This window comes from Neomonachus schauinslandi, chromosome 13 (genome assembly GCF_002201575.2).
Source record: "Neomonachus schauinslandi chromosome 13, ASM220157v2, whole genome shotgun sequence".
Lineage (NCBI taxonomy): Eukaryota > Metazoa > Chordata > Mammalia > Carnivora > Phocidae > Neomonachus > Neomonachus schauinslandi.
The window spans coordinates 40830298-40854788 of record NC_058415.1 but is presented as its reverse complement, the minus strand read 5'-3'; the positions used below and the strand labels follow the sequence as shown (position 1 = coordinate 40854788).

At 40.9% G+C, this 24491-nt stretch overlaps 1 protein-coding gene across 1 annotated transcript in view; it reads left to right on the top strand.

Annotated features, from left to right (window-relative positions):
• Positions 1 to 24491, top strand: part of TTC39B (tetratricopeptide repeat domain 39B) — a 120573-nt gene that overhangs the window by 14105 nt on the left and 81977 nt on the right. The window contains exon 2 of the mRNA XM_044920305.1: positions 20173 to 20207. Within this exon, the coding sequence (XP_044776240.1) occupies positions 20173 to 20207 (35 nt within the window). The remainder of the gene's footprint in view (positions 1 to 20172; positions 20208 to 24491) is intronic.

The following is a 24491-nucleotide window of genomic DNA, read 5'->3' as shown; positions in this document are numbered from 1 at the left end:
TAGAATACAGTGCATGCTCCTTCCTGTGGTCTGTGTGGTCAGGCTTCTGCCTTCCTCTGGCTCACCTGCTGTTCTACCCACTCTAGTTTCCAGTAGATCTCCTGAACATGCCCCGTTCTTTCCCACCATGGTGCTCTTGCATGTTTCTCCAGCCTGGCAGGCTTCAACCAGCCCTTCACATGACCGGCTCCTTCTTACTTTCCATCCTCACTTTAAAGATCACGTTCCAAGTGCGGCTTTCCTGTGGTTCTGTCTTCAAAGCAGACTTTCTCTTTCTCTGTTACGCATCCTGAGTATTTCCTATTTGATATGATCACAGTCTGTATTATCTTGTTTATTTTCTTCTGTGTCATCTGTCTCCATCAGGTTTCAGCACCGGAAGCAGAAACTGCTGTGGGTCATTTAAGTAACATGAGTTTAAGAAGGGAAGTTTGTGTTTATAAACTGCGCAGAGGGACTGAAGGAGCAGCTCTAGGCTGAGCCTCCAGGAATGACCTTCAGTCCCATCCAGAGCTGACTCACTAGGGGAGGTGCTCATACTCCTTGGCTGACGATTCTAGAGCTAAATGTTCATGGCACTTTGAAGTAGCTGTCATTCAGGGATCAAGAAGTCAGAATCCAGAAGCTTTGATTGCCACTGCTTTTTATACACAGGAAGCTGGAAAATGGACGCTGGAGCATTGCTTTTGAAACTACCTCAGCTTCTAGGGTGCCTGGATAGCTCAGTTGGTTGAGTGTCCGACTCTTGATCTCAGGGTCGTGAGTTCAAGCCCTGCAATGGGCTGTGCACTGGATGTGGAGCCTACTAAAAAAAAAAGGTATATAAACTACCTCAGCTTCCTCACTTGTGTTTGACAGCAGAAAAGGTCAGAAAGGGGCAGGAAAATGGCCTCAGCCTTCTGGCTCCTGTACAGGTATATCTTAGTTAGTACAGCTTAATTTTCACCCAGAATCGGTTCACTTCCTCTGTAGCTGCAAATCTACAAGGCTCTCAGGAGCTCCTCTCTGTAAAGTGTATTGAGGTTCCTCGAATGTCTGTTATGACCCAGGCAAAACTCTGTTACGATTGGTTTCTTCTGTTGTCTCTAGCTGCTTCTCAGCCTCTTAATTTTTCTTTTTTTTTAAAGATTTAAAAAAAAAATTTATTCATTTGAGACAGAGAGAGAGAGAGAGCATGAGCAGGGGCAGAGGCAGAGGGAGAGGGAGAAGCAGGCTCCCTGCTGAGTCAGGAGCCCGATGAGGGACTCGATCCCAGGACCCTGGGATCATGACCTGAGCCAAAGGCAGACGCTTAACCATCTGAGCCACCCAGGCGCCCCATCAGCCTGTTAATTTTGGCAGTTTTTTGGTTCCAGATTGGCTGCACATTTTTGCCAGTTTTCACTATAGATAGCTCTCTCTTAATTAAAAAATGATTTAAAGAGACCTTTAGAGTTTAGAGGTGTATTATTCTGATGTAAATGCCGAGGTTCTTTAGCTTCCCCTCCAAGTATTTGGAGCAATGAGTAAACAGCTAAGAAATGGTAATGAAACAGCTTCAGGTGGCAGCAAATTAGGCAGACCTTTAATATTCTCATTGTAATAAAGTCCATTTTCTAATGTACATTGGTGTGTAAGTCAGTGGCTATATACCTTAGTTGTCATTAGGAGAATCAGAAAAATAACTGAATATTATGGCTAAAATTTAGATGTGCCCTAACCTTGTAAGATTCCTTAGCAAAACAGAATTCTTATTATAAGCAAGTTCTAAGTATTAGAATATGCTTGGAGGGGATAAAGAGTGAGAAGCTTAAAAGTTGCCTAGGCCAAATTTGGGACAATTTGAGCAGAAAAATAATTAAGGGCAGTGATGTGTACAGTTCATTTTAAATAATAAGACTCCATGAGCCCATATTAATGATAACTAACTAGATAGATAAATGGGGGATATGGGAGGGCTTTCACTTTCAGTAAAAGGAGGGAGTGCTGGAGTTGGAAAATCAATCTGTAGCCATCATAGTAAAGATTGAGTCAGGCAGCTGTCACCATAGGTGCTGAATCTAGGGGTAAATAGATTTTATGTGGTAAAAAGACTACGTAAATATTCTCTAGAATATTTTGGTCTTTTTTTTTTTTTAAGATTTATTTTAGAGAGAGAGAGCCAGCGCAAGCATGAGTGGGGGGAGGGACAGAGAGAGAGAGAGAGTATCAGGCAGTCTCCTCCCCTGAGCCCGGAGCCCAATCCAGGGCTTGATCTCACAATCCTGAGAGATCATGACCTGAACTGAAAACCAAGAGTTGAATGCTCAACCGACTGAGCCACCCAGGCGCCCCTATTTACATGGTCTTACACTGTCTCACCACAAACTCATTAATTGCAAGACAAAATAGTAACTGTGCGGTGGAGAAATCAAACACCTTGGCTGGGTGATCAAAATTACTATCACCAGTGATGGCAGATGAACGAACATCTTTGCCTCTGGTTATAAATGACCTGACAAGGACACAGTGTCCCTTCTGTAGTAGCCTAACCTGGATCTAATTGTGGGGAAACATCAGAGAAACTTTATCCTTTTATTTTTATTTTTTAAAAAAGATTTTATTTATTCGTTTGACACAGAGAGAGAGAGCACAAGCAGGGGGAGCAGCAGAGGGAGAGGGGAGCCCGATGTGGGGCTCAATCCCAGGACCCTGGGATCTTGACCTGAGCAGACCCTTAATTGACTGAGCCACCCAGGGGCCCCTCAGAGAAACTTTAAATAAGGAAGATTCTATTTACAAAAAAAAAAAAAGGAGAGGAGAGCTGTACTCCAAAAATAGCAATGTCATAGAAGACAAAGACTATGAGAATGTTCCAGATTAAAGGGGGTGAACGAGACATGACTGTTGGATAGACCCTATACTGTAGGGGAAACATGCCAAAAATGAAAATTGTTGGGTCAGTTGACAAAATTGGAATATGGACAGTAGTTTCAGGTAGTTAAATTTATTGAAGTGGATAACTGTATGGTGGTTACATAAGGATTATCCTTATTTTTAGGAGATACACCCTAAAGTATTTACAGGCAATGGGCCACAATATATGTAATTTACTCTCAAATGGTTCAGAAAAAATAGTAGCTAAGCTGCTAGGTAGAAAGAAGAAGGGAGGTGGGAGGAGAGGGGAGGGAGAGTAGATTATAAAGCAAACAGGGCAAAGTGTAAATAATAGAGGAATCTGGATAAATGGCACCCAGGTGTTCTTTTTACTATTCATATTCTGGTAACTGCTTTAAGTTTAAAATTATTTCTAAATAAAGAGTTTTAAAAAAAGTTATCTAGGGACTGAAAGTGCTGTTTATTTATCCTGGACATGGAGGCAATGGGTTATGAAACAAATTCAGCTAAAATGTCATGTTACTTTACTGTGCAGGAGTTTTTTTCTAGGTATGTTGAAACTGCTTATCTTGAAGTAATACTTTAACCTTTTTTTATATTGTTCTAATTGTTCATTCTTTTTTACATTATACAAATAATGCATAAAAACATTCTTGTTACAAAAGATCTAAATGATGCGGAAGTCAAAACGTGATCTTTCCTTTACCATTCTCGCCCTTCTCCTTCTCAGAAGAAATCAGCATTAGGGTTTTTATAAGTATATACTATACACCTTTCCTGGGATTAGGCTTTTCATTTAATATATCTTAGTGATATTTCCACTGTTTGCTTTATTCTTTATATAATGACTGAAGGGAATTGGGTAATGTAACTGTACCATTATTTATTTACTATTTCTGTATACAAGATCATTTAGGTACTTTCTAATTTTTTCCCGATATAATATGTTCCATAATAGATGGACCCTTGTGCATGTGTATAGATATTGTAATAGCACAGAATCCTAGAAGTAGTATTGCTGTGTCAATGTATATGTATTTAATTTTTAAAATAGATACTGTAAGGCTGACTTCTAAATAGACTGTAGCAAAGATATATGTTCACTTTCCAGCATCTCTGCCAAGTGTTGATATTATCAATCTTTTACATTTTTGTCAGTCATATGGACAAAATGCTACTACTTTTTAGGTGCATTTTTTTTTTTTTTAAAGTAGACTCCACACCCAGGATGGAGCCCAACATGGGGCTTGAACTTAGGACCCTGAGCTCAAGATCTGAGCTGAGATCAAGAGTCGGGCACTTAACCAGTTGACTGAGCCACCCAGGGGCCCCTTTTAGGTGCATATTTCCAAGTTTATTGGCTGTTGGATTTCTTCTTCAGTGAACTGTATTTTCACACCCTTTATTGAGCTTTTTGGTTGTTTGTCTCTTTCTTATTGTTTTGTAAGAGTTCTTTATTTATTATGGATAGTAATTTTTTGTCTGGTAAGTCTTAAATATTTTCTCCTAGCCATATGCTTGTTTTGGAAGTTTAAAAATTTCAGGTAGCCAAATCTTTCACTCTCTTCATTATGGTTTCTGGGTTTTTGTCTTAGAAAGATTGTTCTTATTTCCAGATTATAAAAAAATAGTCTCGGGGCACCTGGATGGCTCAGTTGTTAAGCATCTGCCTCTGGCTCAGGTCATGATCCCAGGGTCCTGGGATTGAGCCCCGCATCGGGCTCCCTGCTGAGCGGCAGGCCTGCTTCTCCCTCTCCCACTCCCCCTGCTTGTATTCCTTCTCTCCCTGTCTCCCTCTCTGTCAAATAAATAAAATTTTTAAAAAGAATATATTTTCCATACATTTATCTCTCTTGTGTGTGTGTGTGTGTGTATACTTAATCTATATCAAAATTTGTGTATGGGTTTAATTTTATTTTTGTCCCAACAGAAAACCAATAAACTTGGCATCATTTATTAAGTAATTTATTCTTATTTCTCCAATTGAAAAATGTAACTGAATCATAAAATAAATTCCTATATGTACAGGAATTTGTGTTTGTATTCTTTATTCTCTCTCTCTCTCTCTCTATATATATAATGTGGCACAGGAACATATATATGTATATTCCTGTGCCAATTCCACAGCTTTAATTTGTCCAGGAAAATCCCGTTTTCCTTTAGAACTACTTATCAGGTTTCTTGGCATGATGGATAGGAGCCCAATCTATGGAGTCAGGCCTGTGTATAAACCATTTATTAGCTCTGAGATGATAATTACACTTCTTTTAGAGCAATGCTATCTGGTTTATATGAGACAATATATTAAAAAGCAAAGTATAATGCTTGGTGTATAAACATGCTAAATATTTTACATATTCTCATAGTGACAGAGATTTGATGTGTTCAATAACAGTTTTGTACCTTATTAATCAGAATAGCCCAGGGGCGCCTGGGTGGCTCAGTCAGTTAAGCATCTGCCTTTGGCTTGGGTCATGATCCCCAGGGTCCTGGGATCGAGTCCTGCATCGGGTTCGCTGCTCAGCAGGGAGTCTGCTTCTCCCTGTCCTTCTGTCTCTAGCTTGTTCTCTCTCAAATAAATAAATAAAATCTTAAAAAAAAAAGAATAGCTATTACATTGACTTAACTGGTGTGTATATATATATACACATACGGATGAACAAAATTTCTATCTACAGTGATGCTCGAGGTGTAACCAAATGCATTTGTTCATTCCTGGATCCACTCATTTGTTTCTTTATTCTTTCATGTAGTTGTGTTGGTGCAGCTGCCATGTGTAGGCATTGTGCTTTCTTGGTGCTCTGGGTATGCCTCCTGGAACTCAGACACAGAACAAAATAACCATGTACCTAAGTCTGCAAGTGACATACATGGTGGGAGGAGAATTTGTATCTCCATAGCTCTGGTTGGGTTTGGTGAGGGTCATTTTGTCAAATGGCACAGTTTGTTGAATTTACAAAATTTGTCAGAAGCAGTTTTAAAGGTTTTTTTTTAAGGATTTATTCATTTATTAATTTGCGAGAGAGTGAGCAAGAGAAGAGAGCACGAGGTGGGGGGGAAGAGGCAGAGGGAGAAGCAGATTCCCCGTGAGCAGGGAGCCCACGGGGGGGGGGTGGTTAGGGGGGTGGGGGGGCAGGTTTGGCACGGAGCTCGATCCCAGGACCCAGAGATCATGACCTGAGCCGAAGGCAGATGTTTAATCGACTGAGCCACCCAGGTGCCCAGTGTTAAAGGTTTTTTTTTTTTTTAAAGATTTATTTATTTATTTATTTGACAGAGACACAGCAAGAGAGGGAACACAAGCAGGGGGAGTGGGAGAGGGAGAAGCAGGCTTCCCGCTGAGCAGGGAGCCCAATGTGGGGCTCGATCCCAGGACCCTGGGATCATGACCCAAGCCAAAGGCAGATGCTTAATAACTGAGCCACCGAGGCGCCCCAGTGTTAAAGGTTTTAATGACAGTGAATAAAATCACAGATTCTGAAGTTGAACTTTGAATTCAAATCCCAGATCTGTCACTTAGATGCTTTGTGGCCTTGGGCAAGTTATATAACCTCTCTGTGTCCATGTTCATCATTTGTAAAGTGGAGGTTAATACTAAGCCACTTCAGAGGGTTGTTCAGAAGAACAAATGAGTTAATACATGTAAAAGCTTTTAGAACAGTGCCTGGCACATATGGAGTGTTGCAGAACTGACACCATTATTATGATACCCTTCTTATGATATCAGCATCCAGATTTTTAACACTTCATATGAAAATTTTTTATATTAGCTTTTTTCCAAATTCTTTTAAAAACCATCTTTATGGAGGTATAATTTGCATGCACTAAAATGCATCCATATTAAATGTACAAGTTAAATTTCATAATTGTGTATACCCATTTAACCACCGCTATAATTGAGATCTTGAACATTTGCCTCAGCCCCAAATGCATCTGCTCCATGGTACCCCTTTGCAGGTATTTCAAATTCTTTTTTAATGCATTAGTTTTTTTTTTTTTTTAAAGATTTTATTTATTTGACAGAGAGAGACACAGCGAGAGAGGGAACACAAGCAGGGGGAGTGGGAGAGGGAGAAACAGGCTTCCTGCTGAGCAGGGAGCCTGATGCGGGGCTCGATCCAGGACCCTGGGATCTTGACCTGAGCCGAAGGCAGATGCTTAACGACTGAGCCACCCAGGCGCCCCTTTAATGCATTAGTTTTACCAGATTTTTAGTTTTTGTCTTTTACATGTTTAGAATTTTAAATTCTTAAAATTTTTTTTGATGTATAACATATTCAATACTAATTATATGATCTACTCTACTAATTCCTTCTGGCAGCCTCTCCTTTCTGCTGGTTTTGAGTAAGTTTCCATATTTAATTGCTTCCTCTTTTTTTTAAGATTTTATTTATTTGAGAGAGAGAGCATGTGAGAGAGAGAGCGCACGAGCAGGAGGGAGGGGTGGAGGGAGAGGGAGAAGCAGACTTCCCACTGAGCAGGGAGCCCAATGCAGGACTCGATCCCGGGACCCTGGGATCATAACCTGAACTGAAGGTAGATGTTTAACCGACTGAGCACCCCAGGCACCCTTCAGTTGCTTCTTGTTAGAAACCAACATGTCAGCGTTTCACTTATGATGGGATTGATACAGTTAATGTCTTATAATATAAAGTTTATTTCTCTACATTATTCAAATGTGTAGGTAGGCATTTAGCTTCTTGCTAAAAATTTCTTTCTTTTTTTAAAAGATTTTATTTGTTTATTTGTCAGATAGAGAGAGAGAGCAAGAGAGCACAAGCAGGGGGAGCAGCAGGCAGAGGGAGAAGCAGGCTCCCCACTGAGCAAGGAGTCCCATTCGGGACTCAGACCTAGGATGCTGGGATCATGACCTGAGCTGAAGGCAGATGCTTAACCGACTGAGCCACCCAGGCCCTGAAGGAGAATTTAGTCTTGAGAGAAATGAGTAAGTTGGAGTCTTAGCCTTTTCTCCCTTAGAATGCCCCCAAAGCACAGATTACAGTTTTCAGCATCTCTGCTTTGCTAGTACCTATAATTTTCATGAGGGTAGATACCCTGGGAGGCAAAGTACTGTCTGAGTGGTCCAATATTTGGACACATAACTTTTCTCTGCAGTATTAACAACAAAAGTAATAATTTAATGAGAGGTGACATTATTGAGTACTTATAGACCAGATACCAAGCTAAACCTTTCATACATCTTGTGTAATTCTTCAACCCCACAAGTTTGGTACTGTTGCTGTTCCCATTTTACAATGATGAATATGAATCTTAGAGACTCGTAAGTAACTTCCACAAGGACACGCATAGTTAATAAATGATGGAGATGATGGTGGGACTCTACAGCCCATGCTCTGAGCATTATTTCCCTCTTGAATTTAAAGCTTGAAGGCTGTGGGCTTTTGGTAAATAATCCCTATATTTTATAGATTTTTTCACATCTATTTCTTACTCTATCCTCAAAACATCCAGGGGAATAGGGAAGGAAATTTGATGTTTTATCCATTTGTGTCAGTATAAGCAAACTTCTTTGGTAAAAGGCCAGATAGTATTTTCAGCTTGGTAGATTATTTGGTCTCACTTGCAGCCACTAAACTGTGTAGTTGTAAAAGGAAAGCAGCCATAGACAATATGTAAATGATTGAGTGTGGTAGTGTTCCCATAAAACTTTATTTACAAAAATAGGCAACAGGGTGGATTTGGTGCATGGGTTTGCTGTGGTGGACTGATCTATTTGGGAACACCAGGACATATCAACCAGAGGGAGGTAGAACCAGGATTCTTAGTGCCAAGTGTTGTGCCCTATCCACTCCCCAACTGTCCAAGCGGTAGCACACATGTGGTACCACTCACCAGTGCCTTTAGGAGTGCAAGTCCCAACAATAATAGGGCAAGAACTAATGTTTTGTACTCAGTATTTGCTCTACGTGCTTTTCAGTATGTCCTTTAATCCATGGACAATCTACTGAGATGGGAAACTGAGGCACAGAGAAGGACAGTAGCTCACCCAAGGTCACAGAGCTAGTGACTGGTGAAACTGGGATTGGAACCCACTTGAGCTCAAGTCTTCCTTTCCTATCTCTCCTGAACTTTGGGTTTTCTCAATCTGAGGTCTCCTTTGAAGCTGTATTCTTCAGGAACTGCCTCTTCTGAGCACTCATATTAAGTGACAAAAATCGGTGGTCTATTTTTAAGGCATTACTTTGGAGCGAGCTACCAAAGGGAATGCTAACTCTTCCATTTTTCTGTAATGGCTGGAAAATTTGAGGGTCCGGCAAGATGATGCAAGAGGTTTCATTTTGCTCATCCTTAGGCTGCACAGGAGACTTTCAGCTGTAGGAACACTTTATCTATTTATTTATTAAAAGATTTTATTTATTTATTTGACACAGAGAGAGGCAGCGAGAGAGGGAACACAAGCAGGGGGGCAGCAGAGGGAGAGAGAGAAGCAGGCTCCCTGCTGAGCAGAGAGCCCGATGCGGGACTCGGTCCCAGGACCCCGGGATCATGACCTGAGCCGAAGGCAGCCGCTTAATGACTGAGCCACCCAGGAACCCCTGTAAGAACACTTTAATGATAACAGAAAAAATTGTTCATTATTATTTGCTGTGCTAACACGGTGTTAGGTGCATTAAATACGTTATCTCGGTTAAACCTCACAATGCTATAAATTAAGTGGTATTAAAACAGTTGCACAGGTGGAGAAACTGAGGCACAGCTATGGGATATTGGATATTTTAATTAAATCTCTGAGTCTTGGTTTCTAATTTGGTAATAATAATAGGGTCACTATGAAGATTAAATGAGTTAATACATGTTAAGGATTGGCACTCAGTGGTGTTACCTGTTACTATTATTATGAGAACATAGTAGTAGTAGTAATAGTAGAGGTGAAAAGCTCACTTTTTATGATTGTGAATTAGAAAAAAGCATCCAAGAGTCCAGTATAGTGTCTGGATGTTGTTCAATGGACTTGGTTAATTATTTATTCATAGGAAGAGGCTATAAGCTGTGTTTCTTTTCATTTTAAAATACCTCTACTAGTGATTTCAAAATTTCAAGTTTCAAAATTAAATTGTTTAAAATGTTAAAACTCAGCCTATTGGTTCTGTTTGTTGCTGTTTGTTTGTTTTGTGTAAAATTATTCCCTTGCAAAAATGGCACATCCTAGATATTGTTCTGTTTGCAATAGATTAAGTAGGGTTGGCACCAGAGGACTGGAGTGCCTGACATGTTAAGTGGTTGGCGAGGTTCATTTTACCACCATAAAAATAGTAGCTGAGGACTATATGCAGGTGAGTAAAATAATTTAGTCATTTATGTTAAACGAATTCAATAATACACAATTGTAAAAAACATTTTGCATATGTCCTCTTTTTTAAAAAAGGAGTTTACTTATTTTAGAGAGAGAGCACGCATGCATGTGCACACCGGTGAGGGGTGTGGCGGGGGGTTGGAGGGGCAGAGGAAGAGGGAGAGAGAGAATCTCAAGCAGACTCCCTGCTGAGTGCGGAGCCTGAGGTGGGGCTTGATCTCACCAGCCTGAGATCATGAGCTGAAATCAAGAGTCGTATGCTCAGCCCACTGAGCCACCCAGGCACCCCTGCATATGTACTCTTAATTACACACCAGACATCACTATGCACATATTGCATTTGTTTTGTACCTATTCCTCTGTGAGATTATATCCAAAGCCATGTGTACTCTATTATATAATGGTAATTTACAGGATTTGTTCATTGTTAACCTTGACTATACACAATTTTTCTTTTAAATGCTTACCCTAGAGCTTAATCCCTGCCATAGCTGCAACTCAGCTTTATATTTATAATGAAATGCAGAAAGAGAAATTCTTTTCCCCCTTTGTAAAGTTAACAGTTTCTTTTTTCTTTCTTTCTTTCTTTTTCTTCCTTTCTTCCTTTCTTCCTTTCTTTCTTTCTTTCTTTCTTTCTTTCTTTCTTTCTTTCTTTCTTTCTTTCTCTTTCTTTCTTTCTTTCTTTCTTTCTTTCTTTCTTTCTTTCTTTCTTTCTTTCTTTCTTTCTTTCTTTCTTTCTTTCTTTCTTTCTTTCTTTCTTTCCTTTCTCTCTCTCTCTCTCTCCCTTTCTTTCTTTTCTTTTCTTTTTTTTTTTTGTACCACGCTCATCTATGTGTTAGGAACTAAAGCAACGCCTTGCAAGTCAGTGGTTGTGAGAGTGACATCTGGTGGTTTCTTTTTAATTCTCTTGGTTTCTCTGTGCTTGAGTAGAAGTTCTCGGCAATTCCAGAGAATCATTGTGTGAGCTGCTTTGCTTGATACTTAACACACTAAGTAGCTTCTTCTTTTTTTTTTTTTTTTAAGATTTTATTTATTTGTTCGACAGAGAGAGAGAGCGAGAGAGCACAAGCAGGGGGAGCGGCAGGCAGAGGCAGAGGGAGAGGGAGAAGCAGGCTTCCCGTGGAGCAGGGAGCCCGATACCGGGCTCGATCTGAGGACCCTGGGATCATAACCTGAGCCTAAGGCAGGCGCTTAACTGACTGAGCCACGCAGGTGACCCCACACTAGGTAGCTTTTGAGGATCAAGTTAGTACCACTGATTTGGCTCAAACTCTGAAAAGCCCAGCATTCCTTCTAGATGCAGTCCTTCTGAATGCCAGCCTTCCCTGAGGGATTTTCTTTTAGCATGTGTAATGGACAAACAGCTGCCTTATTGGGGGGGGGATTTCTGTTTAGTTCGGAGAACTTAGGATTTTGAGTAAGGGGTGATAACTGTGCCATCCTCTCTGCCTTACTCATGAGGAGGCTTGAACCCTGAGAGGTTGGGTGTATTGGCCAAAGTTACATTGTTGGTCAAGGTCACTTTGCTCCCCTGTGAGCTGAGGTCCTGGGCTCTGTGCCCGTAAGTTATGTTTATCATGCTGGGTAACACACTGACATTAAAGTTTGTGAGGTGAAGGCATTTTAAGATGGGAGAATTAAAGGCTGTTAACATTTTTGAGCACCTATTTGCTATAAATATTCCCCCATTCAGTTTTTTTGTCTCTCTTCCAAAAGAGGATGCAGAATCTTTAGTGTGAAAGAGTTATCGAGGAAATCCAGTGAGGGATCCCAGGTCTGTCTTTATGAGTCCACTGATTCATCCCATTTCTGAGCGCTTAGTATCTTATGGCATTGTATTTATTGATTCTGTTTTGAGTCAGACCTGTTGACATGCATTATCTCACTAGCATCCTTGCAACAATCCAGGGAGGTGGTTGGAATCCCCATTCTATAGGTGGGGAAGTGGAGCATTATAAGGGTGAGAACCCTCCAGAGTCAGGGATAGAGCTGAGATTCCGACCCAGGCAGGTCTAAATATAACTTCCAGGCCTAAACCACTTTAATGCTTGAGTGAATCATTGAATAAAACCTCACTTGCCAGCATGTAATGGTTGCTTAGTAAATATGTGCTCAATTTATTTTTGTGTTCAAAGTAATCCTTTCTATATCTCCAATTTTCACTATCAGATCTGTGATTTTTGGTAAATGTGAAACTTAGAACTTGTGGGGTAATATTAGAGTACTTTTCTGGCATGAGAGGAACTAGAGAACTATATTAATGCTGTACTTCGAGAGTGTGTGAAATTATTTTCAATCTCAAGTGATGAGTGTTTAAAATGAAAACTTTTTTTTTAAAGATTTTATTTATTTACTTGTCAGAGAGAGAGAGAGCGCACAAGCAGCGGGAAGTGGCAGGCAGAGAGAGAAGCAGGCTCCCCGCTGAGCAAGGAGCCCCGATATGGGGCTTGATCTCAGCACCCTGGGATCATGACCTGAGCAGAAGGCAGCTGCTTAATTGACTGAGCCACCTTCTAAGGCACATTTTTTTTCTTCTGGCAGCTGACTTACTGTTTGTATTATTGGAATTTAAAAAAACTCTATTTTTTTTTTAAAGATTTCATTTATTTATTTGAGAGAGAGAATGAGAGAGAGAGCACATGAGAGGGGGGAGGGTCAGAGGGAAAAGCAGACTCCCTGCCGAGCAGGGAGCCCGATGCGGGACTCGATCCCGGGACTCTAGGATCATGACCTGAGCCGAAGGCAGTCGCTTAACCAACTGAGCCACCCAGGTGCCCCAAAAAACTCTATTTTAAAAAAAAGTTTATTTATTGGGGCGCCTGGGTGGCTCAGTCGTTAAGCGTCTGCCTTCGGCTCAGGTCATGGTCCCAGGGTCCTGGGATCGAGCCCCACATCGGGCTCCCTGATCAGCAGGAAGCCTGTTTCTCCCTCTCCCACTCCCCCTGCTTGTGTTCCCTCTCTCTTGCTCTCTCTCTGTCAAATAAATAAAATCTTTAATAAACAAAAACGAACAAACAAAAAAGTTTATTTAAGTAATCTCTACATCCAGCATGGGGCTCAAACTTATGACCCTGAGATCAAGACTTGCATGCTCTTCCAACTGAGCCAGCCAGGTGCCCCTAAAAAGCTCTATTTTTGAATAATGTTTGAAAACCTCCAGTTTTTTACTTTGTGTATCCCCTCAAAATCAGGTTTTACAAGCCTTCTGGGCAGATTCAGAAGGTGGACTATCATGTTTTTTTCTTTTTTATCTGCTACGTTTGAGAATTATGTTCATAGTCTGATCTTTTTAAACCTTGGGAGGGTCACAGTTTGTTCACTGCAAAGGCCAAGTGGGAACTCGGAATGTGAGTGTATCTAGTGTATGGGCCCCAGTTGCTTTCCTTCCCTTTGATTAAGAGCCCTGTGGGTCAGTTAAGTTTTCACAGACAACTTGCTTTGATGTTAATCCTCTAATAGGAGTGTGAGTGGTGTTTGCACCCTTCCGACCCAGTAATGGGGATGCTGAAGCTGGGCTCTATATTTGGCTTCAGTGGGTTTCAGGGCCTTGCTGCTCCCTCATACAATATGAAATATAAAAAAAATGTAGCGTTGCATGTAAGACACAGCTAGTGGTAACCCTCCGGATGCAGGTGGGGAGTTTATATGCTCCACAAGGCCATGGGCTCCTTCTTGAGCTTGACAAAAAGATTACAGAGAAATGGATGGCAGGTGTGAGCATAATGACTCTGGAGAGGTGAGCTCCAGGTGCATATATTTTTTGAAAAGTTCTTTGCCCAGTCTTTCTTCTGAAAGTCACTTCATGAGGGGCGCCTGGGTGGCTCAGTTGGTTAAGCGACTGCCTTCGGCTCAGGTCATGATCCTGGAGTCTCGGGATTGAGTCCCGCGTTGGGCTCCCTGCTCAGCGGGGAGTCTGCTTCTCCCTCTGACCCTCCCCCGTCTCATGCTCTCTCTCTCTGTCTCAATCTCTCTCTCAAATAAATAAAATCTTAAAAAAAAATAAAAGTCACTTCATGGACATACAATAAAGATGTCTTTTAAATGAATTAACCCTGGTTTAGAAAAATCAATACTTTGTTGACGTTATAGTGGGGAATGATGTCACGTAAGTTTATATATTTCTCTCTTAACTAGCAATGTGCCCCTTCTTCTTATGTGTGAAAAGATTTACATCTAATATCTGAAAGATCCTCCTGGTATGTCACTGTGATAAACTATAACAGCTGATGTCAGTCTGGTTTCCCATTTTGAACATCTTTTTTAAAATTAAGTTACATTTTATTTTAATTCCATTACAGTTAACATACAGTGTTATATTAGGTGCACAATATAGGTGTACAATATAGTGGTTCAGCAACCATTTTGAACGTCTTGGTTCACCAGGGGTGAATGTCATGCAGAGGAATGTTTGCAGTCCTTAGGACCCCAACACCCATGGCTGTTAATCCCCACCCTCGTCCCCGAAGAGGTTTGGGCATCCTCTTCATGTCTCATGTCCTGGGAATGGTCCAGACGTGCCCCAGAGCCAGGGGTAGAATCCATGACTTGTCAGAGTTCTTGGCAGCACTAGGGTTCTTTTAGTCCATGGTACCAAACATACAGCTTCATTGGTCAATAGAATGGAATGTTGGGTGAAAGCTCCAGGGAGGAGGGTCTGGGGCTATGGGGTGGGGGTCTTGCACTGAGGAGGAAGGTGTCTACAGAGCCCCATCAAACCTTGTCATCCTAAAGAACAACAGTTCAATGAGTACATGGTAGCATCAGCTCCTAGACCCAGGAAGTCATCCATATGAGAGAGGGAAAAATGGAGGCGGAGGCAGAGGAGGAGGAGGAAGAAGAGGAGGAGGTAAGGGAGAAAGGAAGAGGCCTAGGGAAGTGATTCAGCCTTTTGGATTTGTGGTAGCTAGCTTTAATTTTCATCATGTTTCTTCCTACTTTTTCTTGGAGTAACATTTGCCACATAGTCCTTTTCATATTGCAAAATAAAATTCAGATGGAGAGGCTTGAAAAGTTGTAAATCCATTGGGTCTCTTTGGAAGTTAATACAGAGTATTCATTCATTCATTCATTCATTCATTCATTCATTCATTTATGAGAGAGCGTGCTTGTGCCTGTGTGGGGGGTGGAGGAGGGGCAGAGGGAGAGGGAGAGAGAGAATCCCAAGCAGTCTCCATGCTCAGTGCAGAGCCAAGGTGGGCCTCGATCTCACGACCCTGAGATCATGACCTGAGCTGCAATCAAGAGTCGGACACTTAACCAACTGAGCCACCCAGGTGCCTCAATACAGAGTATTTAAATTACTACTGGTAATAGCATATTTGTTATTTTTATTCTTCGCCGTGCCCCACTAGGGATTAACAGAATGTAAACCTTTTCATCAGTGGTATCTTAAGATTCTTAGATATTTGTTAAGAACTTAGGGTCACTTAAATGCACCTGCATGCATTTGTGCCACTCAGAATATGACAGATGTAACAAATTAAGATGAAAATTGCTTAAAAAGCCTTATAGTTAATGCAGCACCCCCATCCCCCTTCCTCACTTCTGTGTCTCTTCCCATAACCAGGGTCCTCTATCCATCTGGGGGCGGGGGGAGGTTTCAGGCTCCCCACCCAGCAGGAGCAGGCCCTGGAGTGCCAGCCTTGCATCCAGAAGGTCCTCCAGGGACTCTTTCACATACAGGGTTAGCCCATTTGCTAAACTGCAAACTAAAACCGCTCAAGGTAAGGACCTTTCCTCTTAAGACAAGGGTACTCAGCCAGCCAGTCAGCAACGATTATTTGCTGAGTCTGTGAAGTGCAAAATACTATGCTGGGTTATAAAGTGGGTTCAAAAGGTGTACAATGGCCCTTGAGTCCAGCCAGGGAGTCAAGATAGGCTCTGGAAGAAGGTACCATTTTGAGGCAATGCATGATTAGGAGCCAGGTGTGGCTCAAATAAGCATTTGTTACACTATGCCCAAGGGTAGTCGCTCCGCAGGGTTGGCCCAGCGTGGGAATGGGGGAGGCAAATGCAGCAGCCTTCCAGGAAGAAACTAAACACAGGGGCTTTCCTATGAGCATGTCATATTTGTCAGCGGCATGATCTTTCCTCTCTTACTGTCTTTCAACTGGAAGGACTCTGGATGCTTCTCTGATCGTATGTGTTTCAACTGGAGTTCACATGTTGAGCCTACCCAGGCCTGGGAAGTTTAAGGGAGACAGCTTGCGGTGATCACTGGGCAAATAAAAACCAGCAGTGGAGAAGCACTGGGAAGTTGGTGGTGCGTGGAGAAGCAAAGAGGCCATAGGTAGAGAAATCTAGTTATGCTCTGTGGAGGATATATGCGGGTGTACGTAGTGCTGGGTGGGAGGCTGTTGACTAGCAGTCGGATCTAATGCCAGACCTAGGGGTCTTGATGGGAATCCACAGAGGAAGGGAGCTCCTTAGGCAGCGGCAGCAGAGGGATAGAATTTGAGCTGGGTGTTGAAACCTAGAGAAACACAAGGAAAAGGAAGCCATTGGCCCCTGAGTATAAGCTGTGGGAGGTCTGAGCAGAGGTCTCTGACTTCTGGTGTTTCTTCCCCCGGCAGAGTCCACATCAATTTTCACACAGATCTGGGAAACCATCATATTTGCAGGTACCTAGGGAGAGAGTGTGTTGTTGCTGTTAATGTATAATTTCCACAAATTACAAATATAATTCCCATAAAGATACAAAATGAACATGTCAGAGTTTTATTTGACCCATCAGTGGAGGAAACCAGTGAGATGGTAAACTGATTCAAAGAGTATTTGAGGAACTGGGTATTTATAGGCTTAAAAAACAAGGATAGATAAAGATTGCTAGGTCATACGTGAAACTGGGTAATGCCCTACAGGGTAATAAAACTGTAGTCTTTAAGGTTTTCCTGCCATTCAGAAATCTAGAAGGTAACGTAACCTCACAGTGTCTGCGTTCTAATCAGATAGTAAAGAGTCAAGTCAAACACAAGGATATTCTCCTAGAGAATGAGAGAATCTCTGGGAGGAATTGTTCAACAATGCTGCGGTATGACCGTGAGAAGACACTGTCCCCTCCTCCCCCCCCCCCCCCCCCCGCCCCGCTCCTGCCCAGCTGCCTGAGTTCCAGGTTGCGCATAGTTTGGTCATTAAAAAAAATAACTGGGAGTTGAAGATCTGAGATTGAATCCCAGTTCCTTCCCTTACCAGCTGTGTAGTATGGGTCAGGTAATTACCTATGATTTACCTGGATTTACTTGCTATGAATGGGGAGGAACAAGTGAGATAACTTTTGTAAAATTCCTGGCACGTGATAGGCGCTCGATCAATCTTAGTTCTTCTCTTTACCTTTCTTTTTTTTATATATGTAAAATTTTATTTATTTATTATATATAGAGAGGGAGAGTGCCTGTGAGCAAGGGGAGGGGGCAAAGGAGAGGGAAGGGGGAAGAATCTCAAGCAGACTCCTCAATGAATGGGAGCCTGGGGCTGGGCTGGATCCTGTGACCTTGAGATCACAACCTGAGCCAAAACCAAGAGCCAGATGCTCAACGGAGCCACCTAGGTGCCCCACCTTTCCTCTTTTTAAATGGAAAACATTTTTCACCTTTTGGCTGGTCTTCATAGATGAAGTTCTCTCTCTCTCTCTCTGTCCCTCTCTTTCTCATCTCTAGTTTATTAGAATAATATCCTAGAACTCTGGTAGATTTTCTCCATTCCTTTTTTTTTTTTTTTTTTAGTTTTTTTTTATTTTTTTGAGACAGAGACAGAGAGAGAGAGCACAAGCAGGGGGTAGTTAGCAGAGGGAGAGGGAGAAGCAGACTCCCTGCTGAGCAGGAAGTTTGATGCAGGGCATGATCCCAGGACTCAGATCATGACCTGAGCCAAAGGCAGATGCTTAACTGACTGAGCCACCGAGGTGCCCCTCAATTGGTCATTTTTAATAGTGGCCAGAGAAGCATCTTTTTACTCTTGGCTTAGGTTCTTTTGCTTCAGGGCTAGCTCATTTCTCTTCTACTAGTTGGTTTATGAGCTTCTGCTTTTGCTGCAGGAGAGTGCGATTAAGATTGAATTGCCCTTTACTATACCTACCTCCCAATGTAGTAGATTAATGGGTCAGGGATCCTAAAGTCTGAACTTCTTTTTTTTTTTTAATTAAAAAACATTTTTTTAAGTTTTTTTTTTTTTAAGATTTTATCTATTTATTTGACAGAGAGAGAGAGAGAAAATACAAGCAGGGGGAGCAGCAGGGAGAGGGAGAAGCAGGCTCCTACTGAGCGGAGAGCCTGACGTGGGGCTTGATTCCAGGACCCTGGGATCATGACCTGAGCTGAAGAGAGACACTTAACCGACTGAGCCACCCAGGAGTCCCTTGAAGTCTGAACTTCTGCAACTATTTACCGTGTTGTTTCTTCTTAGTGTTTATACACTTTTTTTCTTTCCTGCCTAAATGTAGAGCTCGATGTAGTCTAAACATTGTTTAGTATCAATTGTCACACAAGGGAAAAGTTCTATAACCCTCTTTCCTCATTTCTGCATCATAGCTGGAAATGAGATGATGTAATCAGTGCCTTGATAGCCTGAGCTCAATTTACTCATTCATTAGGCAACATGTATTTATTGACCAACTACTCTGCCAAGCCTTGGTGATTTTTCTGTAGACATAATAAGTAAGAATCTGCTCTGATGGAGACAGACTGTAACCGAGTAAGTAAACAAGATGATTACAGATTTTGATAAATTTTATAAATGAAATAAATCAGATGATGAGAAACTTTAAGCTGCTAGTCTTAGTAATTTTAATTGAGGTTATTAGAGACATTCTCTTTCTGAGTTGGAAATAGAAGGATGAGAATGAGTCAGCCACAGGAAGAGTTGAGCGGAGAGCATTCTAGGAAGGAGAGCATGATGAAGAGAGGTGTGGAATGAGTTTGGCTTGTTCAAGGAACAGAAAGAGAGACTTGCACACGAAATGGGGTGAGCCAGGGTGCAGGTCGGTGGAGAGGTGGTCAGAGGGTGGTAGAGCCATCTAGGGCTCTGTAGATCATGGGAAGGAGTTCGGGTTTTTTTTAAGTGCAATGGAAAGCTCATAAAGAGGCCTACGACAGTGAAATGGCACCAGCTTATGAAAAGAAGAGAAAGAAAAGAATACAGCTGTGTGAAAACTCGGATGGAGGGTGTCAAGTTGCGTGGGAGTAGGGACACCAGTGAGTTCCTTGTGCTTGGGTATGGTGGTGGTGGCACAGATGTAGGGAGAACGATGCTTTGAAGATTGGACTAGGTTATGGAGAGTCCCAAATATCTGAATGAGAGTGTGCATTTGATTTTTGCAGCTATGAGGGAGCTTTGTGTGTAGGTAAGTTTGTGAGTGGATGTGTATTTGCAAGTGTGTGTGTGTGACTGTGAGTTTGAGTGGGTGTTAGTGTGTATCAGTGTGAGGTGTGTGTGTTTGTAAGTGCGTATGAGTGTGTGTGCGTGTGTGTGTGTGTGTGCGCACTTGAGTTTTTTCCTGCTGTAGCTTTTGAATGGGCAGGCCAGTGGCATGAAGGAAAGGGCTGCCTTTGTGGTAAAGATTAACTGGGACAAAGTTGGTGGCAGGAAGACTAGCCAGGACGTTAGTGGAACTGGATGTGAAAGGAAGGCCTAGAGGATGCTAACTTGGCCATGGAGTAAGAGAAGACTAAATTGGGCAAATCCAGTTGTTGTTTTATTCTGTATCTGGATGAATGAGACCGAGAAGTGAAAAATAATTCCATTAAGGAAATCACACTCTTCAAATTAGCCCAGTGTGATTGCTAGTTTTATCTGTCTTAATTATTTAAAAAAAATTAAACCTCACTAAAATTCATTTGCTTGATTTCTCTGGAAGACAGCCCGTTAGTAAAAGTTGAGTGAATCTACTGCATCCCACCCAGATTGTCCCCTAACCCTCGCTCCTGCAGTTATGTACATACTCATTTTGTCTACATTTGGAGTTCTTAATTCTTGAGAAACTCATTGTATTTTTTGTTCCCCTCTAGGACATCTTTGAAGATGCAATGGAAACCATCTCTATGTAAGTAGTAACATAATAAAATATAGTAAAGAAAAATTGATGGTCTTCTTATATAAAATGTGTAAATATTTCTTCCTTACTCTTTGAGAGTTGTGACTACTGCCAAAAGAAATCAGTTCTGTAATTCAAGAGTTAGGATGTGATAACGCTTAAGAAAGAATCTATCTAACGTTACTAGCAAATATATTTTTGAGTATTATTTCTTGTAACCTTAATTCAACTAAAAAGAAGAAATGTTTTCCAACAAATTTAATTTTATTTGTTTATACCCAACCCTATGACATCTTCTTCATGTGTTTTTACATGAGTAACCTCATATTGTGGAATTTCACTTTTGGTGTGCACTTAATTTTATTACAAGCATATCCTATAAGTCTGCATAGTTTTTGTACTGATTTTACATGATAGCCTATTAGATCAAGTGGAACACCACAATTATCCATTTCTCCTTTGTTAGACATTTAGGTTGTTAACCAGTTTAAAAACTTAAAACTAAGTAATGAGTATTTTCATGTATATAGCTTTGTCATGTTTTTTAATTATCTCCAAAGATTAACTTCATGGATGTAGGATTACTGGATTAAAAGGGATGGAGATTTTTATTGCTCTTTATACAATATTTAAAAAAAAAAAAAGATTTATTTATTTATTTTAGAGAGAGCCCGAGTGGGAGGGGCAGAGGGAGAGGGAGAGAGAATCCAAAGCGGACCCTGTGCTGAGTGCAGAGCCTGATGGGGTTTCGATCCCACTTGTAGATGGCTGCCATCTCTTAGGTCTTCACATGACAGACAGACAGACAAACAGAGGCATCTTCATACAAAGGCACTAATCCCATCATGGGAGTCCCATTCTCAGGATGTCATCTAAACCTAATTTTCTCCCAAAGGCTTCATCTCCAAACACCATCACAGTGGAGCTTAGGGCCTCAACACATGAATTCTGGGGGACACAATTCAGTCCGTAACACTTTCAAAAGAGTTTTATCAGTTTATGTGGTTACCAATACTGTGTAAGTGAAGTGGTTTAAAATGTAGAATCACAGGGCACCCGGGTGGCTCAGTTGATTGAGCGTCTGACTCTTAGTTTCTACTCAGGTCTTGATCTCAGGGCTGTGAGATCGAGTCTCACATCGGGCTCCACGCTCAACAAGGAGACTACTTGAGATTCTTTCTCTCCCTCCCCCTCTGCCCCTCCCCCTGCTCACACTTGCTTTCTTTCTCTTTCTCTCTCAAATAAGTAAACAAATCTTTAAAGAAAATAAAATTTAGCATCACCACTGGGTGCTATTTGAAACGGTTTTGCTACTCAAGTAATAACTAATTGTTTAAGTTTTTAAAATTTTTCTTTATTACCATTGTTTACCACATTGTAGTTCCTTTTATATAAGTTCTAGTCTTACATGCTTAACTTTTTCTCACTGTCTCTCTTACATACTTATGAACTTTAAAACTTTAATCTTTTGTTATATTTGCTTCAGGTATTTTCCCTAATTGCTATTTTTCTATATGTTAGTTACAAATTTTTATGCTGTCCAAAAATTTTAATGTTTATATTGTTGAATGTTTGTTTATGTGAAAAAGAAAAAGTTGTGATTAGGACTAAAAAAAATAAGCTCTTTATTTTGGAACAGTTTTAGATTTATAAAATTATTGTGAAGATTGTACAGAGAGTATTTGGAAATGGACTTGAATTAGTCATAAATGGATATTGCAAATTCTAGGGCAACCACCAATATAACTGATATGTAAGAAGGAGAGAAAATGAAATTATATAAAATACTCAATTAAAATCACAGAAGGCAGAAGGCAGACCAAAATAGGAACAAAGAACAAGGGCAAAAAATAGAAAACAGTAATAAATATGGTAGATGCTAATCCAGCCATATTAATAATCACTTTGAGTATCAGTGGTCTATATGTATCAATTAAGACAGAGATTGTCAGCATGGGTCAAAAACATGACCCAACTACTTGTTGTCTATGAGAAACGCACTTTAAATATAAAGACACATATAGATTAAAAGTAAATGGGTGGAGAAAAATATACCATGCCAACTCTAATGAAAAGAAAGCAGGAGTAGCTATTAATTTCAGACAGAACAGACTTCAAAGTAAGGAAAGTTATCAGAGATAAAGAAGGGTATTACATAATGATAGAAGGATCAATTCTCTAGGAAGACATGACAGTTCTAATGTGTATGAGTCTAACAACAGAACATCAGAGTACATGAGGCAAAAACTAATAGATGACTCTGCTACCATAGTTGATGACTTCAACGCCCTTCTCAGAAATGGACAGATCCAGTTGGCAGAAATCAGTAAGGGCATAGTTGTACTAAAAACGAAAACTACCCAAACGAAACCCCTGAACTTAACATAACTGGATTTAATTTAGATCCCTATCTCCTGCCAACCCTAAAATTGCTAGCCTACTATTCCAACACCATTTGCTGTTTGTGAAAGAAAGAAAATTTATGTTTGATGCTTCCTTTATCAAATAAATTCATTGAAATAATGGTGCTCTGTTTCTGGGCTTTCTGTTGTGTACATTTCATCTGTGTGTCTGTGTCTGCATAAAAATTGCTCTTTGTTCAACTGTTTTAGGTGTTTCAATGTTAGTATGACTGGTTCTTAAAAGAACAGTGTCCCAACAATGACCCCTGTGATGGTGATGCTTTTGAACACTACTATCTAGCATTTTATTTTCCATTCATTGCCTCTTTCAGCCTCTCTTGGGCTGTATATATCCACCAGCATTTTCTTTTCTTCCTTTAATTTTTACTTCCCTGTCCTGCTCAGGTTAGCAAACCCAAAGTTTTACCCGTTCTAGAATTTATCTTGCTCTTTTAGATTTCTGGTGTGCATTATTTCTTGTGTCCCTGAAAACAGTTTCTTTTTTTTTTTTTAAATATTTTATTTATTCATTTATTTGAGAGAGAGAGAGAGAGCACACGAGAGGGGGGAGGGTCAGAGGGAGAAGCAGACTCCCTGCTGAGCAGGGAGCCCGATGCGGGACTCGATCCAGGGACTCCAGGATCATGACCTGAGCCGAAGGCAGTCGCTTAACCAACTGAGCCACCCAGGTGCCCTGAAAACAGTTTCTTAAAGAGTTTGTTTCCTTTTTAATGTTGCCAAAATGTCCTTGGGACATGTTCTTGTATGTAGCAACACATTATAGTAATATATCACCAGATATATCATGGTAATACATCGCCTAAGAGAGAACCTCACCTTTTTGAAATAGAGTCCAAAGCCAGAATGGGTGGCCAAAGTGGATATTAGAGTTCATGCTCTAAAAATCTTGCCCTTTACCTATAGTGGTGGGCTCCATCCAGAGTCTGTTTATGATTAATTTTGACCTGACTCTAATAAACTTTGCTTTTTGACATAATTTTGCTAGAGTTCTGGAAGGTATGGTGAGGGGGTAGCTTTAGAGGTCAGTTTGCTGATGGTGATAAAAAATGAGAGTAAAAGAAGAAAGAAAGTGACATATGGTCACAGCACTCCAAAGCATAGCCTCAGGGTTTTACTTTGCTTAGGTGGACACAACCAGATACACCTTTCTAGAGAGACCAGCCCTCGGATTTGACAGGTTAACTTGCGATTCATTCCTGGTGTCCCCTTTACTGGCTGGGAGGCATGGGATTAATTTCTCGGAGTCTCAGTTTCCTCATCCTTGCATAGATTTATGGGAAGATAAAATGAAATTTAATTTAAATGTGGTAATGGAGTAAAGCACATAGTAGGTGCTCAGTAAATATTGGTACCTTCCTATTCTCCCCACCCCCCAACCCCGATTGCTGTTCAGTCTCCAATGAGAAAATCATGTTCATAATTCTGTCTCTGAGACGTTGGAAAAAGGTTAAATTATATCTAATATATTCCATTTAAGAAGGTAGAGACTTGGGGCACCTGGGTGGCTCAGATGGTTAAGTGTCTGCCTTCAGCTCAGGTCATGATCCCAGGGTCCGGGGATCGAGCCCCTCATCGGGCTCCCTGCTCGGCGGGAAGCCTGCTTCTCCCTGCTTGTGTTTCCTCTCTCGCTGTGTCTCTCTCTGTCAAATAAATAAAAAAATCTTTAAAAAAAAAAAAAAAGAAGGTAGAGACTTGTGTCATGTATATTAAGGAAATTTTAGAATGACCAGAAGTGTTTTAAAATGACATTCTGAAAGTTAGTAGGATATATACTTCATTCACAGGAGACCTCACTTGGATGGTTCCTTTTATTTCCTCAACACAGAGTGTGGTATTTCTGTACTTAAGTCTCCTGTGTTACCCTTTTTGA